At 42.8% G+C, this 16468-nt stretch overlaps 6 protein-coding genes across 7 annotated transcripts; 2 read left to right on the plus strand and 4 right to left on the minus strand.

Moving 5' to 3' along the window:
* Nucleotides 1-76: 76 nt before the first annotated feature.
* BCIN_06g03780 (hypothetical protein) lies at nt 77-2067 on the minus strand. Its single transcript, XM_001556080.2, has 2 exons — nt 533-2067; nt 77-475 (listed from the first exon to the last, which is right to left on the minus strand). Exons 1-2 carry the CDS (start codon nt 1641-1643, stop codon nt 258-260), a joined length of 1329 nt encoding a protein of 442 aa, XP_001556130.2. The 5' UTR covers nt 1644-2067; the 3' UTR covers nt 77-257.
* Nucleotides 2068-3738: 1671 nt separating this feature from the next.
* On the minus strand, nt 3739-5985 carry BCIN_06g03790 (hypothetical protein). Its single transcript, XM_001556078.2, has 3 exons — nt 4422-5985; nt 4123-4362; nt 3739-4073 (listed from the first exon to the last, which is right to left on the minus strand). The coding sequence occupies exons 1-3, from the start codon at nt 5666-5668 to the stop codon at nt 3884-3886; spliced, it is 1677 nt and encodes a 558-aa protein (XP_001556128.1). The 5' UTR covers nt 5669-5985; the 3' UTR covers nt 3739-3883.
* Nucleotides 5986-6585: 600 nt separating this feature from the next.
* Nucleotides 6586-10806, plus strand: BCIN_06g03800 (hypothetical protein). Its single transcript, XM_024693479.1, has one exon. The coding sequence runs from the start codon at nt 7586-7588 to the stop codon at nt 10688-10690; it is 3105 nt and encodes a 1034-aa protein (XP_024549265.1). The 5' UTR covers nt 6586-7585; the 3' UTR covers nt 10691-10806.
* A 2-nt stretch (nt 10807-10808) lies between these two features.
* Nucleotides 10809-12100, minus strand: BCIN_06g03810 (hypothetical protein). The gene is made up of 4 exons (XM_024693480.1): nt 11902-12100; nt 11455-11837; nt 11116-11396; nt 10809-11062 (listed from the first exon to the last, which is right to left on the minus strand). The coding sequence occupies exons 1-4, from the start codon at nt 12046-12048 to the stop codon at nt 10848-10850; spliced, it is 1026 nt and encodes a 341-aa protein (XP_024549266.1). The 5' UTR covers nt 12049-12100; the 3' UTR covers nt 10809-10847.
* Nucleotides 12101-12370: 270 nt separating this feature from the next.
* Nucleotides 12371-14539, plus strand: BCIN_06g03820 (hypothetical protein). Of its 2 annotated transcripts, XM_024693482.1 has the most exons (6): nt 12371-12579; nt 12636-13486; nt 13542-13670; nt 13740-13834; nt 13926-14334; nt 14396-14539. In XM_024693482.1, exons 1-5 carry the CDS (start codon nt 12513-12515, stop codon nt 14227-14229), a joined length of 1446 nt encoding a protein of 481 aa, XP_024549267.1. In that variant the 5' UTR covers nt 12371-12512; the 3' UTR covers nt 14230-14334; nt 14396-14539. The 2 variants fall into 2 exon arrangements, with proteins under 2 accessions (XP_024549267.1, XP_024549268.1); XM_024693481.1 differs by having other exon boundaries at nt 13926-14539.
* A 29-nt stretch (nt 14540-14568) lies between these two features.
* On the minus strand, nt 14569-16229 carry BCIN_06g03830 (hypothetical protein). Its single transcript, XM_024693483.1, has 2 exons — nt 15749-16229; nt 14569-15677 (listed from the first exon to the last, which is right to left on the minus strand). The coding sequence occupies exons 1-2, from the start codon at nt 15832-15834 to the stop codon at nt 14657-14659; spliced, it is 1107 nt and encodes a 368-aa protein (XP_024549269.1). The 5' UTR covers nt 15835-16229; the 3' UTR covers nt 14569-14656.
* Nucleotides 16230-16468: the final 239 nt, after the last annotated feature.

Genomic DNA, 16468 nt, shown 5'->3' on the forward strand with positions numbered 1-16468 from the left:
CAATACCAACGAGATCTAAATCATATAATCACATGGGAGGACCTAGAACTATACACCATATATCATTATGTGGCCATGTGGAATTAAGTACTGGAATTATAGCCACCTCTCACAATATACAAAACATTTTGTAACAATTTCCACACAATGATCTGAGGAATATAACCCATTCATACTGTACATGGTACATGATACATAATATATAACTAGGTTTTCTCTATCTACAAAAAATATAAATGAGAAACCAACTATTTCATTTACTTTCTAATCCAGTCAAATGTAACTCTGGCAAATGCTTGGGAAGGGAAATCTATCAATCGATAGAATATTTCCGCGCTTGGAATGACCGTCAACAAGCATACAAAGAAACAAGCTGTGGTTGCTCCTTCGAATGATACGTTTCTTGTTTCTGTGAGATGGGTGAAGAGTTTAATGCCTACTGAATAAATGATGATGCTTTGGATAAGGAACCAACCTATTAACTGTTAGTTTTGAGGCCACAGGGAAGGAGGAATAGACGATGGAAACTTACTGAGGGATCTTCTACCCAAATACATTAGGAGAGGATTACGGAACAATGCTTGTGGCAAACTCCAGGTCTCCAAGAACAGGAAAGTGCCAAGTAAGAATAGATAATTGTCATCTCTGGCCATCGGAGTGCCGGGTTCCATTACCACATCATTCAACCCACCAGTCGAATACTCTCCAGTATGGATCCTAACCTCCTTATAAACATCTTGAGGTCTCCATGCGGCCCAAATATACATCATGATTAAACCTGCTAAGGTAAGGATGGTATACAATGGCCAAACAGGCATTCTCCACTTTCTGCCCCTCCAAGTACCCAGCGGGATTCCAGCACGGGCACGCATTTGGAAATTCATATTGATACTCATATCAGCCAACAAAAGACCAGTGATTGAATACCAAGCCCAACTATCAACCCACCATGCCGTGGCGATAAATCCAATGAAAGCCTTGACTCTCCATGATTTCCGCACATACGGAATAATGACCATCGTCATGTAGACAGTATAGCTTTGTTGGAAAAGAACGGAGATAACCCAAAGAGTCTGCGAGGGAAATGCATAATTCGCTGCTTGTAAGTCGAATTTCTTATTCGTCCAGAAGAGAATGAAGACCGAGTTAAAGTATGCGAGAGCATTCGGGATCATGTAGGGAGTATCGATGGTGGTATTGTTGGTTGCGGTTTTGAATTCATCGATATATGATGTTCCAATACAGGTGAAGACGATGTATATGATCGCGAGGGAAAATGCAGAAGGAAACCAAAGACGTAAGCCTCGGCGGAAAGATGACGATGCGACGAAATCGTGCGAGGGTTTGTTAAGGAATGGTGTGCAGATTGTGCGCGCAGAGATGAGAATGAATGCTGAATAGATCAGAGATTCATTCCAGAAGAGGACAGAGACTACCTTTCGGAGCATCTCCTGATATACAGGGCCATCGGAATTGGGAGTACCGGTGACAGCTGTGGGAACGAGGGTATTCAGAAATGTCCATAGAAAAGATTGAATAACAAGAAATCCTCTGAGACCGACAAAGTGAGACTGGGAAGGAATCTGGTGAAGGGTAGGTTCTTGGTAGAACTCCTTCACAGGTGTTAATTGGGTGAAAGCCATATCGAATACCAATTCTGCCGTCGAACTGTCCCAGATTTTGGATGGAGAGGGATGTTAAAGATCTCTTGCACTTTGATGTGGATATGGGGAATTATGTCTCCAAAGATTCCATCAGCCTCACCGGACTCTGATACCAAGACTTACTTACTCTTCACACTTGCCGATCCCCTCGGTCCTTCTCAACACTTTTTTATTCGTCTTTTTGTGACGTTTGCCCCATCAATATTTTGCGCTGGCAGTATCAACTTTGCAGCTGCCACTTTGGTGATGCTGTGCCGTGTCATGATGAGACATTCCTCCACGTTTGTTCTAAAAGAGACACCCACCGATATAGTTCCGAGGGCATAGCGTAACAGCAATTTTCAGTTGAAGGACATTATCACGATCTTCAAGATATCGATATTCTTTTGGATTCTGCCACTCCACTTCCTCAAGATGTCAAGGTCTTCTTGAATTCTGCCACCCCACTATAGCCATCTAGGCCTAGTGGATACCTGACGCCGGATAGACTAAAGCTTAGCGCTACTAGCCCCGGCACTGGATCCACCCAGCTTCAGGGACTTCTGGCACACCGCATGGCAGACCCTGACGTGAGGCTGTGAGTTCCTCAAATCACACATGGGGGTCGCATATGTGGCTAAAGTTTTGCTTACGAGTAATGCTGGCTGTGATACAGCGCCCATGGGGTCGAGAGCCGGGAGACTTCCCGGCGAATCGATATCATAAATCTGGAAAAATCCGATTAAGATAAAGCTATTGCATGTAGCAAAGATTGTTTATATGTGACATCACAGTCTGAGAGCCGGAATTTATTTTCTCCTAAATGAATATACACGCAATCTTAAGATACAAGGTTCCCATAAAGTTCAAAGAACCAGGCTGGGGATGATAGCAGGGGTAATGCTTCTGATAAAGGAAAATTCAAACCTTCCGGGAAAGTTCTTAAAGTCTATAGTATAAGGTTGATATACGGCAATATTTTATTGATTTTTATCAGGTATAGTGATAGCCACTCGGTCAAGCACACCATTCGCTTAATATATACTTTGTCCGATACTTCAGAGGTGGTCCCCGAATCCCTTTAGGAAGCCTCTTGACATCTACCGTCTAAGTTGGACAAGCTGCGAGATACCCTATCAGAAACGGGAAAAAGTTTATTGTGGAATCGCTCGCGTGGCTCGCCGGATCTGGCATGATCTCCAATGTACCTAAAGCAAAATTTGGAAAGGGGTCATTCACATAAGGGGTTCCACCAATCACTTACTCTAGGTTGTGGGTAAGGTTACTTTCCCCATGAATCACACCTGTGACAGTGTACGGTGAGGTTACCACCTCAGTCTATCAAGTCTAGAAAGTAGATTGATGTACACCCAACAACTCAACTGTACATTTAAGTCAACGCGCCGAGATTCTGATCTTGTGTGGTATCATCAATGTGATCTTCAAAGGAGTATATTTAGAATGTGTAGTCAACTAAAAGCTTCTGCATGTTCTTGTACATCTGTAGATTCAAGATCTTGCATTTTCTTTTTTGATGTAAGACGGAGAAAAAAGCACACAATTTGGGGTACTCTTTCTTTTTCTTTTTCTTGCACATGGTATTTTCGTCATTCGCGTGTTATCTTATCTTCGAACGGCAGATTGATTTTTAGCATGGTGGCTTGTGAGAATTAAATGAAAATGGTATTTTCGGATTTAACCATGATTGCAGGGGAGTGAAGGTGCGATAGCCGGCTATGTCGATCATTTAATATCAAAAACGAAAACCTTTTCAATCTGTGACAACTAGGCCTTAAAAATTAAGCTTAGTCCGACAAAAGCAGGATGGGAAATGAACATGGGAAAGTTTGCTATCAATAACCATGTCGTTGCTACCAACTTCCAAGTTCCACTGATTCCAGTAGGGATGAAGAAGTTGTATGCAAATTATCTTATCACCTCATCGCCCTTACAATGATTGCCTGTAGTCAGAACGTCAGGGGTACATACAAGAAAGTGTCTTGGCACTTTGAACATTTCACAAGATCTCGAAGAGACGGAATATCCGGAGGCAAAGGCAACAATAACATATTCAAGGGTTTGATGAGAATATTCGTAATTTAACATAATGTAACATAATTTTTTTTCAAAGGCATCAAAGCCAATGCATCTCTATATTCTAACTTTTCCGCCCTAAATGCCATCCAGAAACCCTCCAATTAAAATGTATATACAAATTCATAAGCTATTCGTACCATCATCTACGATCTTGCAGTAGGGTTCCAAGATGAGTATTTAGTCAACTGCCGAGCATGTCCATACAGACCTATCGTTGCCAAAAATAGCAAATAAAATGGATAGGCAATCGAGAACTTGATGATCATCCATCGTGACGCAAACTCTGATTTAACTTGATTGGTGACCCAGAGCGTGCCAATCAAACAGAAAATACTGTTGATCAAATTAGTAATGGAATCAATGAATGGGTATGAAATCTTACCTAACGAAAAAGAACCACTCAGAAACCGGATATTGGAAGAAGACAGTTTTCCAGAACGCTGCTGGGGTCAAGGGAAAATTGAGAAAAATAAAGCTAGCTACCAGGCAAGCAAATTGGGTGACCAAGTAATAACTGAGCTCACGAATGAGCAACAAGTTGAGTAGTCCAAATCGTGTTGTGAAGATTCTCTTTCCTTCCTTGGCGCGATTGAAGGTCAAAATCGAATGTTTCAAGCTTGCCCTGTTGAAGGAGTCAGTATCGCCGATCAATGAAACGATTTGGAGAAAAGAGAAACTTACTGTGCCCATCCTTGTGCCCATCTTAGACGTTGTTTCCAGAACGCTCCAAAAGTCGTAGGTGCCAACTCATATGACACAACATTGAGATCGTGAACAATATTACATCCTCGACCTACAGTTCGAAGTGCAGAGTCGATGTCTTCAGTGAGCATATTCTCGTCCATCTTTACGTCTCGAAGAAGTGATGTTCTCCAGTATCCATTAGATCCTGTAAACAGACCAAACCCCCAGATGGTTGCCCTTCCAGGATGAGAGACGGCATAAATCTTGTCAAATTCTATGCTGATGAGACTGGTAAGGAACGAAGCGCCTGTGTTAAAAACGATGCATCGGCCTTGAACGATATCAACCTTGCCCTTCTCCTTGATGAAACGTTCAATTGCCCATCGAGGACTATGGGGGTGTATGTAATGGTCACAATCATAGATAGCAGTAACATCAGAGCCTGTATCTAGACTGAGATAGTAATTGAGGTTGTCAGCTTTCGATGTAGAGCCTTCAACCTTGATAATTCGAAGCTGTGGATATTTGGCGGTCGCTTCCCACATTTCCTCCTCGAGGGATTGAATTGGGAAAGGTGTGTTGTAAACAATGTTTATGCGAATTTTGTCAGTTGGATATTCCAACTTTTGACACGCATAATTTATCCGATCCATTATAATGTCTTGTTCATTTGGAAGGTATGCGACAATGACAATATCCACGATCAATAGGTCATCATCTGGTGTAGCGAACTTCCAGCCCTTTTCAGCGGCTTTTGTAACAGTAAGACGCGCCTCTCGACTTGGTTCCATACTCATAAACGCTTCTAGTGCTGTAGATGCAGCAATGATAAAGTTTGTGAAATTATATATGAACCAGAAAACTTCTAAGAGTTTTGTTGGAAACAGCATATATGCAAAGATAGATGAAACAAAATAAGAGCTGACAAGCAGAAACGGCGTCCATTCGTGGATAAAATTCGAGCATCTCCCGAAGGCATTGCGGATGGAGATGGAGGTTGGCGTTGTAGAATTTTGAGGACAACTTGGGGAAGTCACAAGTTCATCTTGGACAGAGAACCGGACATTATGTTTCTCGTCGATGCTGGATTGTGTTGGGGCATCGTGAATGGTCACACGCGCATCTTTGCATATCCTGCTCTCAGATGAGCTTGGAGAGCCATCACGCCCGGGGGTGAAAGGTGAAGGACTGCTGTATGTTGGAAGTTCTTCAATTGCAAGCGTTTCATTATCGTAGGCCCCCATTTTGTTGAAGTGATGCAAGTAGACACTAGATACAACGACTGGTACTTTGCAAAGTTATAGAAAAGAACGGACAGGGACACCACCGGAGTAAGAAGGTAGATCGAAGAATCAATAAAGATAGTAGGGTGGGAATCACGACTTCGAAGGTCTCTACGCAGCAGCGTCCAAGGATTGCATATAACATAATAACATAATAGCAAGATACAAATTTCGTCAGCTTGAGCTCAGGCTACAGCTTCGCACTAGCCTTTCCGGCATTGAGAGTTGACTTAGCTCCTTGTCAACTTGACTAAGAGATAAGATGGGCCAGCTCAGGCAATTCATACGGTAACAGTGATAAGACTTTATCGAATTTGCGATGAACACAGAGGCATAAAACAAGCAAGATCAGCGTCCACTGACGGCGCTGTCTGCCCTCTAGGCTCTAGCAGCGGGACACTCTCGGAGCGTTGCATGCACACACGTTTTCTTTCGAAGAGACCAATGCCAAGAAACACAAATTTACGATTGAATATACTAAAGAAGTGGACTTCAACTTTGAGGATTTCCAATTCTGTATCCGCAAGGCATGGGTAGATGTAGATCTTTGATTCCAAGGCCCACAGCGGTGCTGAGCTGTTCCTATGAGAACAACTACCGAAACTCCGACCCCATGTGGTGTAAATGAGCGACTCGTCGAATTCGTCGAGACCATCGAATTATATCCTCCGAATGAGGAATATCGTCGGATGAATCTTTTGACCATAGCACAACGCGTGGTTTTGAGCGTGGGAGTAAAAAAAGTATAGATAAGTTCATCGGTAAGCAAAGGAGCCGCAACGTGCCAAGAGACCCCATCATGAATAAGCTAATCCGCTTTCAGAAGGCGGTGAAAATGATGGCAATGTAATTTAATTTTCCAACTTTTGCATCTCCATGACCAAACTATCCATCCCACCTTACAATGTGTGAATCCACATTCGTCCCTCTAGATTCCTAATTCCTGCTGCCCCTGAAGGTGGATGTCAATAAACCTTTATGATGTTCACCCCGTCAACTTCGAATCTCGATGCTGTCCTTGGATATGTGGCTTTAGAATAAGCACACATGCTGAAACTCGCCATGAATAGATCTCACGCATGAAAACCCAAAAAGAAGCACTGGATCGACAGCTTCCCTAGATTAAAAATAACCACGAAGGCGAATCTCAGATTCCAAGCCGACCAGCTCATTTCAATGTGTTGTACTGTTACTTGTGCTGCCAGAAGGTATGCAACTTCGAAGCTAGATGCACATACCACAAGATGGTAAACCACAAAACCGACAAGGTTTCTTTTAGCGGCGAAGTTGTATACCTTCTGATAGCACGAGTAAAGGGGTAGAGGTTATACCTTGAAAGATGGCATATACCCGAAGTTCCTGCTGCTGAAGATCTGTGCGAATCTGGAGAAGCAAGTCAATGCCGTCGCAGCGCAAACCAAAGCAATAAATTTCCAGAAAACGAGACTAGTTCGAAAATAAGGAAAAACTTCATGCGTTGTGGAGCTTTGAGCTGATATCTGACTTGGAACGTGTACCCAAGTGATGGATAGGACGTGCTTCTGGGATCTGCATGCAGGCCTTGGCCACTTGGAGGATAAACAGCGGGCTTGGGGCTTGCCGTCATTTTTAATATACTAAATTTAAGACTAATTATGATCCATAGATCAGCCCGAATGCTTGAAAAACGTACTGGTAGTTCCATGTACTGGTTTGCCCGCTTCGGGAGCTCGTTGCAGAATGAACGTCTCGATCTAGACAAGTTGATTGGTCTTATCAACAGCCCTGTTATCAAGATGAAAAGTGCGTAAAGTTCTCACATTACTTCAAAGAACCACCACAGGTCGGCATCCTCTTTTATCCTGATTCTTCGTTTTTCATTCTTCATCCCTTGATCAGATGCATTATCTTACACTTTGCTTCGTTGGATTCGCCCTGAGTCTAATAACAAACGCCGGAGCAGATTCAACTTCGAATTGCTCTTGTGGTTATTATGATCCAGCGACAGAGAATCTATTTACCGACTTTTTGATTGTTTACTTCAACGAAACGACCGCATTCCCGTCTGATGTATTCCAAAATCAAGAATATGCAAACAAGTACGAGAAGAGTTGGAATGCACAGTATCGTTCAGGTGCCGATCCTTCCAATGTCCAGATCACAAATTCGACATCTACTGGCATCAGAAACTCGTCATCGTTGGAATTCACGATAAACCCCCCAACCTCTGAACATCTCGTCAAAGGTGGCGCGATCAGAACTTTAAGATCTGATATTCAATATGGTTCTTTCAGATCAACCATTCGTCCAGCTCAAGCTTGGACTGGAGGTACCGGCATGTCAATGCTTCTTAAGTACAATGAGACACAAAATATACAGATCAATAGCTTAAACGCCCAAAAGCCTACGGATGCGTGGATCAATACTTTACTTGCAGACGAGTTCCCAAATCGTGTATACGGGCTCAATTTCAGTACATTGGCCAACAATGTGACCTACAGTCCAGAAATTGATCCTTGGGACTTTACTGAAGTTCGCATGGATTGGACCAAAGATACCGTGCAATTCTACATCGGGAACGTTTTGGCTCGCTCAGTATCAACCAAGAATGTAAGCAGCAAAAGCTTTCCCATCACTCCATCGCCTCTATTGTTCAAGCTTTGGTCGAACGGAGATTCATATTTCACGGCTGGACCGCCCACAAGAAATACCACAGCCAACCTCGGATGGACCCGATCATTTTTCAACTCGTCAATCATGACAAAGGAGCAGCACAATGAATTTGATACGAGATGTACTGTTACAGATGCATGCTTGATGGATGATACATCACTACGTGGTTATACTGCCTTCGGGGTGGATTCTATCCCAAAATGGAAGGCCACACACCATGAAAGCGGGGTTCGAACTTTCGCTTACATTTGCCTCTCATGTTCTGTGGCTCTGACTGTACTATTGCTTTGCAACATCACTTTCCAGAGATGGCCTACGAAGGACTCCAAGACTCCAAAGGAACCAAAAGTACATAGCTGTTATCGTCTTCCACCCCAAATTTCCAACTCTAAATTCCTTTCGTCATCTAATACGACACCAACAATGTCAACAAGAGCTTCATCTATGGATTTGAAAAGTCCGAAAGATGATCTCGAAATAACAAAGGTTGGCTTCACACCCGGATCTTCAACACTCACGCTCAAAGATATGGTCAATCAAGAAACCACACGTATGCCGCACAATAGTCCGTTCGCAGCTTCTCGACAACATTCCACCTCAAACATGAGTGGGTTTACTTTGAATGATTCTATATCGCCGTCGGCTTCACAAAATAAACTCTACAGTTTCAATGATACCCCGAATGATTCGATGGCTATAACACCGCAAAGCTCTTTGTTCTTCGGTAAGGACGGCCACCCAATTATAGACGATGTTACTCCGCATAATTCGTTCATCTACAGCAAAAATCCAGCAGAGACGTCAGAAAAGGAGGACTGTTCGATGCCCGATGTCACCAAGAGTAACGAAACCGAGAATTCTAGACCAGCACCCCCCAATCACGTTGCTTCAGAAGTTCCAGCCCCAATTGCTTTCCCAGCTGCACCCATCAACGCTCGGACGGCACCCACCAAACGAATTGAATATTTGGCAGGACTCATATCGATCGCAACCCTTTTGGTGACTCTCATTCACTTTATATTCACGTTCTCGCCTGCAATGGGTATGGTTGGTGCCCTTGAGCATTATAGCTATGAGATCATGATTCGAAAGACTATTGGATCATATCTTCTTAACCAAATTCTTCTTGGACTTTTCTTCATTACATCCACTCGCTTCCTTATCAGTCGTTATCTACGTACTGGTGATCTTGGAAGTATAGCCGAGAAGACGACGGGAAGAACATTCCGTGTCATGATTCCCATTGCGGCATGTGCTATGCTCGAGTACTTTTTGATCGATGTGGGAGCTCTTACATGGTTAGAATACCTTCCCAGTATCAGTTGGACAACATGGCCTTATGCTGTAGCATACACAGATTTCGCTCATTATATCTCTGAGATCCTTGAGTTGGTGTACTTGCTTCCTAATGCAGCTCCGCTAATCACCTACAACTACTGTACGGGTGTTTTGTGGACCATCCCCGTTCAAATTGAAGGTTCTTGGATCACGCTTTTGGGATGCATCGTGGTTAGAGAGATCAAAACGCCTTGGAAGCGTATGTGCTACTATGCGTTCTGTATTATTAACCATTGGTATGCTCAAAGTTGGGGCACATTTTTCTGGTTTGGAGTTCTTTACACCGATCTAGACGTCACCTTCAAGTACAAAAAGTGGTTCAAAGACCACGCCTTTGTCCTCTGGACCGGAATCGTTATTGGTTTCATGCTAGCCATTGCCGCTTTGTCAAACGATTTAATCACTGCATGGACAGGTTTCTCATTGCCTATCGTAGAACGAGGTATTCATCCGGATCCCGAGAGCGGTCTTCCAATCGCCCAGACAGCGAATGCGGGATATCCAGAATATTTCAATCCTCGTTTTAATGGAATTATATTTGCTGTCGGTCTCCAATTCGTCATCGAGAATTGTTACTTCGTTCAGTGTTTCTTATCTATGAAGCTTTGGTTGATGCTCTTCCCCCATATCTTCACCATCTATCTTATCCATGGTTTGATTTGGTGGTCGCTTGGCAGCACAGTATGTGTACACTTGGCTGCCAACACATCTCTTCCATATTGGTCTGTTGCCTTGATTACAGCAATAGTTTGCTACGGAACTTTGTTTGCATCATTACCTGTCCTTACACCTGTGGTGGAGACTTTGGGAAAGAATGTCACTGGTAACATCTGGAGAATGGCGCACATTAAGCCGGCTCCCAGAAGAAAAACCTTGTTTCCCTTTGCGGATAGACTTTTCCTAGACTATGAAGAAAAAACAGGAAAGGTTGTGGATGAACAAAAGGATGTGGAAAAGAAGGCAGGAATAAATGTACATGAGGAGGAATTGTAAATGGCGTTTCGAATTTTGGGGTAATGAATATACAATGTATGATATTGAACGAGATTTCTCTAATTTAGCTATGATTTAAAAGATTGAAAGAATAACAGAAGTCAAAAAACGAAACAGATAAACTGCTCGGTAAACTCAAGAATGAAGTATCCAAGCATCATGCCTCCTTCGCAATTTCTATAACAACTTTCTTTGCCGATACACCCTTCCTAAGAAGATTCAACCCATCCTGCACTCTCTCCAATCCGCCTCTAAGAACTTCTGGGTCTGGCTTGGGCAAGTACTTTCCCTTGGCCAATGCCTCCGGCACGTATTTGCGAAATACTGCGTCCCCAATATCGAGATCTACAAGTCCTATATCAAAACCATTCACTATATGATAAAGTCAGTTCAAGGAGATCTAGAAATTAAAGGATTGCTCATACCCCAAATAGGCTCAGAATTATACTCAGTTGATTCCGGAGGTAACAAACTAGCAAATTTACTGAGGCCAACTTTATCGGCAATTTCGGCACAAGCTTGTTGTGTGGTAGCTTCAGCGATGCAGTCGAATACGGCATCACCAGTTTGAAGAAGTTTAAGGATGTCTTGCATGACGGTAGGTGATTTATGATCAAAAACATGGGTTGCGCCGAGACTTTTGACGAAGTCGTGGTTTTGGGTACCAGCGGTAGTGGCAACAGTGTAGCCAGCTGCTTTAGCCAATCTTCACAGTTAAGTATCAGTTGAATGTTCATAGCACAATCAAAAATAGGTGTGCTTACTGAATAGCTGATGCACCACAACTCGAACTTCCACCCCAGATCAAAATCGTCTTTCCCGCCGGCTTTGGGTCCAGCACCGGGAGTGGCATTCCCAAGATTTTGAAAAGTCCCGTAGCAGCGGTGGAGGTAGCAAGAGGAAGGACTGCTGCATTTGCCAATGGAATATCATCCGGAACCGCAGAAACGAAAATCTCGCTACAAGTAGCGTAGCGTTGGAATGCGGTCTTTTGGACGACTCCTGTGATCATCCCATCGCATAGACCCATAACCCGCTGTCCAATCTGAAAACGGCTTACACCGGATCCAAGTTGGACAATGGTTCCAGAGACGTCGATACCGAAGATCCAGGGATAGGTCAAGTTGTGAAAGGCCATGTCTTGCAGCTATTGAGGGAAGAAATTGATGTTAGTTGGGTGGAAGCGATGATTATAGAGTAGAGTAACAGACCTTCCAGTCGACTGGGTTGACAGCTGCATAGGCTACTTCGATGACTACTTCGTTGTCTTTGGGGCTAGGTACTGGCCCTGGCCCGACTTTTACTTGACCTTTCGCTGTGGGAATCCATGCTGCTTGATTGTTGGTAATTGGAGACATGTTGGAATAGAGTATGTTTAAGAGTTGTGTGTTTATCTGTATGATATGTTACATGAATAGAGAATTACTGACCTGTTTATATACTCTCATCACAGTGGGAAAACTATTGATGCGGTTTGTTCTCGAACAGTATTCACGGAATTCCGTCGTAGGATTGTCATGTTGAGGAAAAGCATCAAGATTATCACATCAAACTTAAAAAGATAGTACAGAACAGTAATTTGACAATATAAACAATAGCTCGCGGATTCTAACCGAAACTCGTGATAGGGAGTGTATCTGCACCTTAGCTAGACCTATTCTGTACACATGGCCCCACTTTGATTAACAATCGGTGAGTTCGTCCTGCTTACCAACACATCGACAACCAAAACTCTCCGTAGAATATATGAGAGTTACCAAAATTCTCCGAAGCTTTACAACCTTTCTCCTTAAACCTTTGCATTGAAGTCACTCTTCAAAATATGGAGTCAAGCCAGTACCCCAGGGAAAATTTCGCGTGTAGCGTCTGTGGAAAAAATTGTGGTAATAGTAAGTCAACCTCTTTCATTAAAAATTGCAAGAAATCTCACGCTAAGTGTGTGCAGAAAAATCCCAGCTTCGTCATGTGTCGTATTGCAAAAAAGTAAAATCTCGCGGTGGTGTAAAGTCAAGGAAGCGTGCTTGCTCAGCTTGTACCAAGGCCAAGACGCAATGTGATTTAATCCATCCAAGCTGCTCACGATGTTCAAGAAAGAGTCTAGGCTGTATCTATGAGGGACCCCAGTTATCAAGAAGGGATGTTCTAGAGCCAGAAGAGAAAAGGCATGCCGGTAATGATGCGGATCAGATCGAAGAATTATCTTTGATCCTATCTTCCTCGCAAAACGTCGCTTCACCAGTCTTGCTTAATAACCATGAAGCCAGTGTGGCTTCGTATCCGTTTCAAATATCAGATCCTATCGCCGAGGATGCATTGAATCTTGAACTGCTGGATCAAGACTGGAACCTCGATATCGAAGAATATGCTCCGGGGGATATGGATATTTCAGTCTTCAGCAAGCCTACAAGATATTCCCCACGACTATCTCCAATAGATCTGTCGCCTGGTCTCACGAGCTATCAGCCAAATGATAGTGTTCCATACTATAGACTGTATAATCAACCGCTACCCAGAGCCCCAAAAGCATTCACGCTTCGAAAATTGTCTAATAAACAATTTTCCCTGAATGAAAGCTACATATTGTCCACTTTACCGACCTACCCTTCAATGCTACATCCCAAGAATGACGATGGACTTCCACCATTCATCCACCCTCATTTCAACAATCGTAAAGCGCTTCCCGCACCGCTAGCTACATGTGCTATCCTCGTAAATTGGATAAGCGCGAAGACTGAGGATAACGTTTTGTTCATATGGAATTGTATCAGGATGGAGATTGATAAAATTTGTGCCCAGGTCTGTCCACGAATCAACTTTAATATGGGTGTATTCTAAATACGAAAAATTCTAGTACACAACATATAACAGAGAAGATGCCGTCGCTGCTCTTCAAGCCATAACAATTTATTTTCTTCTTCGACTTTCGGAAGATAATGAAAAGGCAACAAATTTTGATGTTCCAATGATATCCACAATGATTGTAAGTAAATCTCAATTAGATTTTTGATGTTCGCGATGCTCTCGCACGGTTATACTAATTAAGCAAAAGAAAGTTGCGACACATATTGGCCACCTGGAACAAGACCATCAGAATGAAGGTGTTCCACCGTGGAAACAATGGGCTCTAGCCGAATCTGTACGCCGGTAAGTAGGTCAATTGTTTCTGGAATCGAGCTCAAGGAGAAACCTTCCGCCGTAGAAGTTTGATTCGCTAACCCGGCTATATCATGCCCAGCACAATCATAGTAATCTTTTTCATCGACTTTTTTTTCGATCTCTCCTCCTCGGTCCATGGATATCGCTGCAACGAAAATCGCCTGAAATATATGAGTCTACCCTGTTCTCGCAAACTCTGGAAAGCGACCACAAATGAAGTATGGGAGAATGAGTATACAAATTCAATGAGAGGCGAACAACTTACGTATGGAGACCTAATAAATTCTCGATCTAGACCTGAAGATCGATCATTGGATGGGTGGCTATCTCAATTAGATGACTTTGGTATGCTGGTTTTGGCTGCGGCGAGTTTGGCCTCATGATCAGTGTAAAAGGAGGAATGTGGGAGAGTGAGAGGGAGATACAGAGGACAGGACATGGGGATGAAATTCTCGGTACTCAATGAAAAGATTTTGGGGTATCAGCCTGTAAATTCACCCGATTCCTTCATATTCTCACGTGGAGTGGATTTTGACATTTTGTCTACAGAATCACCATATTTGAACACTTAGAATAAAATCATATCTTGAGGGCTAGTTATGATCTTCATTTGCAAGAAAAATGATTGGTTGTGAGATCGCTCAGATGTAATAACGCTGATTATCACTCAATCCATGACAGTCTAGCTGCACAGCTCAGCACCCTTCAACATGCGCGACCCATGTGCTCAATAGATCTATTTTGTTGCTTGCTAGCCTCATCTGGCAGCTTTGGCCTCTTGGAAGCATGGATGGCATCTATTCATACGCTTCATAGTTGTTGAACACCTAAACCTTCCGTAAATTCAATTTTGCGGGATTTTTCTTTGCTGTTTTTGAATGCAAAAACACCAAGACAAAATAGTTCAAGCAAACCTGCATTTGCCTGTGCTGTACTAAAAGACGTGCCTTTCATATTAATTTCATCTGTCAGAAGCAGCAGTCCTGTGGTAACGGTCCGATTGTTCCTAATTCGGTCCAATACTTTCATGCTTCCCAATCTTCGTTTGAAGTTTGCGACAACTACAAAAGCATCAGGTGAGTATTTAGCCGTTCCTCTGATCTCGTTGAAAACCGGGCATTCAAGGATTTTTGAAGAGCTATGCGTATGATATTCGCAGCAGGTTGTTGATGAACCGTTCCAATTCTCGATAATTTGTGTTTCCGATAACAATGGGTTGATTTTATGATTTTTTGCCACTGGAACTCCTGGAAACAAGCTTCCCCAATATTCCAGTTGTTCCGGAGGAAAGGGCTCTAGATAAATCTTCGCCAGCTTGGAGGGTTTGGATTGAGATGCGAGTACTACCATCGAGTTTAAAAAACGGATGAAGAAACGCAGGGGTCCTGGAAGCTCTGTTATACCTCCTAATTCATCATATGAAGCTGAGAATGTTTCTTCAAGACGTGAAATCCATTTGGGCTGTACAAGTCTGACATGTTCGTCCTTGATTTTGAACCATGTAATAAGATAGTTCGTGACAAAGTCTTGTAGAACCAAAGCGCAGTACTTGTGAGCCAAGCAATACAGCTCCACCCTAATATTTACAGACGAATAGGAAGTATTCTCATCTGCCATGGCTATTCGATTTGTATAACACCATTCGACTAATAATTCGAATGCGTCGAAGTTATCTTCTGGTAAGTCTACGACTTTGGAGGTTGCCTCACTAAAGTTTCCACGGAGCATTGCATCGAAAACTTCCAGCTTTTCACAAATGAGATTTTTGTGCACTTGGATAACCTTAAGCTTATCACCTACTCGGAAGGTGATAACTTCATCGCCAAGAACCCTTTTAAAAGCACAATTAGTTCATTTCACGTGATTCTGAAAATGAACATTGGTAGTCATGCTGGGACTTACTTTGAAAAGTATTTAGACTGTTTTGATATTGGAGACGGGTTTGCACCGTTAGCAATTTTTCTTCTGGTACTACGTTGACACGGCATGACGAGAGGTATGTCCTTGAAAGGCTGAAGTTAGATAAATTCTGCTAGTCGAGGAACTGGTTTCCGACGGGAGCGATATCAATTCTATGGGCGATCAAGAAGATATCGTGATTTCATATGATAGTCAGAAAAAATTTGATATAAACTTGATTAGGAGGCTGATGATCTTGAAGTAGGTGTTTATGAAGTCGAAGTTCTGAAGAAATCGAGTGTTGTGAAAAGGGGGATGTGGGAAGAACTTCAAATAACCAAGCTTCTTGTACAATAACTGCACAGAATACGCAAGGTGAAAAATCGAATGCCGTATTTTCATTTGAAAACATTGTGAAGTTAAAACCAAAAACCGTAACATGGTTGCCTCGTGACTATTGTGTCAGTAGCGCACTGAAGAAGCCAGTGGTTGCAACGAGTAGAATATTGAGATTATACAATAGTCTCGTATTGTCAACGCGATATTAAAGGCAGTGAATTAAAAGTGACAAGAAGTGAATTATAGAATTGGTGAATGTTGAAGAATGAACAAATCTTCGGCGTTAGCTTCGTTGTCATCAAGATTATACAACGCCTCTTCCCTGGATTCAATGCGCTGTTCTCCTAACGAGCTGAAGTGATGACAATTGCCAAGGCATCAACT

This window comes from Botrytis cinerea, chromosome 6 (assembly GCF_000143535.2).
Source record: "Botrytis cinerea B05.10 chromosome 6, complete sequence".
Lineage (NCBI taxonomy): Eukaryota > Fungi > Ascomycota > Leotiomycetes > Helotiales > Sclerotiniaceae > Botrytis > Botrytis cinerea.

Bases quoted from the DNA above. Each gene is read 5' to 3' on its own strand.
- BCIN_06g03780 (XM_001556080.2), bottom strand. From the start codon at position 1,643: ATGGCTTTCACCCAATTAACACCTGTGAAGGAGTTCTACCAAGAACCT. The intron at 476-532 runs GTAAGTTTCCAT...AACAGTTAATAG, and splicing joins TTTGGGTAGAAGATCCCTCA to GTTGGTTCCTTATCCAAAGC.
- BCIN_06g03790 (XM_001556078.2), bottom strand. From the start codon at position 5,668: ATGGGGGCCTACGATAATGAAACGCTTGCAATTGAAGAACTTCCAACA. The intron at 4,363-4,421 runs GTAAGTTTCTCT...CTCCTTCAACAG, and splicing joins TGGGCACAAGGATGGGCACA to GGCAAGCTTGAAACATTCGA. The intron at 4,074-4,122 runs GTAAGATTTCAT...TTTGATCAACAG, and splicing joins GAGTGGTTCTTTTTCGTTAG to TATTTTCTGTTTGATTGGCA.
- BCIN_06g03800 (XM_024693479.1), top strand. From the start codon at position 7,586: ATGCATTATCTTACACTTTGCTTCGTTGGATTCGCCCTGAGTCTAATA.
- BCIN_06g03810 (XM_024693480.1), bottom strand. From the start codon at position 12,048: ATGTCTCCAATTACCAACAATCAAGCAGCATGGATTCCCACAGCGAAA. The intron at 11,838-11,901 runs GTCTGTTACTCT...TTCCCTCAATAG, and splicing joins TCAACCCAGTCGACTGGAAG to CTGCAAGACATGGCCTTTCA. The intron at 11,063-11,115 runs GTATGAGCAATC...TTTATCATATAG, and splicing joins TAATTCTGAGCCTATTTGGG to TGAATGGTTTTGATATAGGA.
- BCIN_06g03820 (XM_024693481.1), top strand. From the start codon at position 12,513: ATGGAGTCAAGCCAGTACCCCAGGGAAAATTTCGCGTGTAGCGTCTGT. The intron at 12,580-12,635 runs GTAAGTCAACCT...AAGTGTGTGCAG, and splicing joins TGGAAAAAATTGTGGTAATA to AAAAATCCCAGCTTCGTCAT. The intron at 13,487-13,541 runs GTCTGTCCACGA...GAAAAATTCTAG, and splicing joins TTGATAAAATTTGTGCCCAG to TACACAACATATAACAGAGA.
- BCIN_06g03830 (XM_024693483.1), bottom strand. From the start codon at position 15,834: ATGCCGTGTCAACGTAGTACCAGAAGAAAAATTGCTAACGGTGCAAAC. The intron at 15,678-15,748 runs GTAAGTCCCAGC...TGCTTTTAAAAG, and splicing joins CAGTCTAAATACTTTTCAAA to GGTTCTTGGCGATGAAGTTA.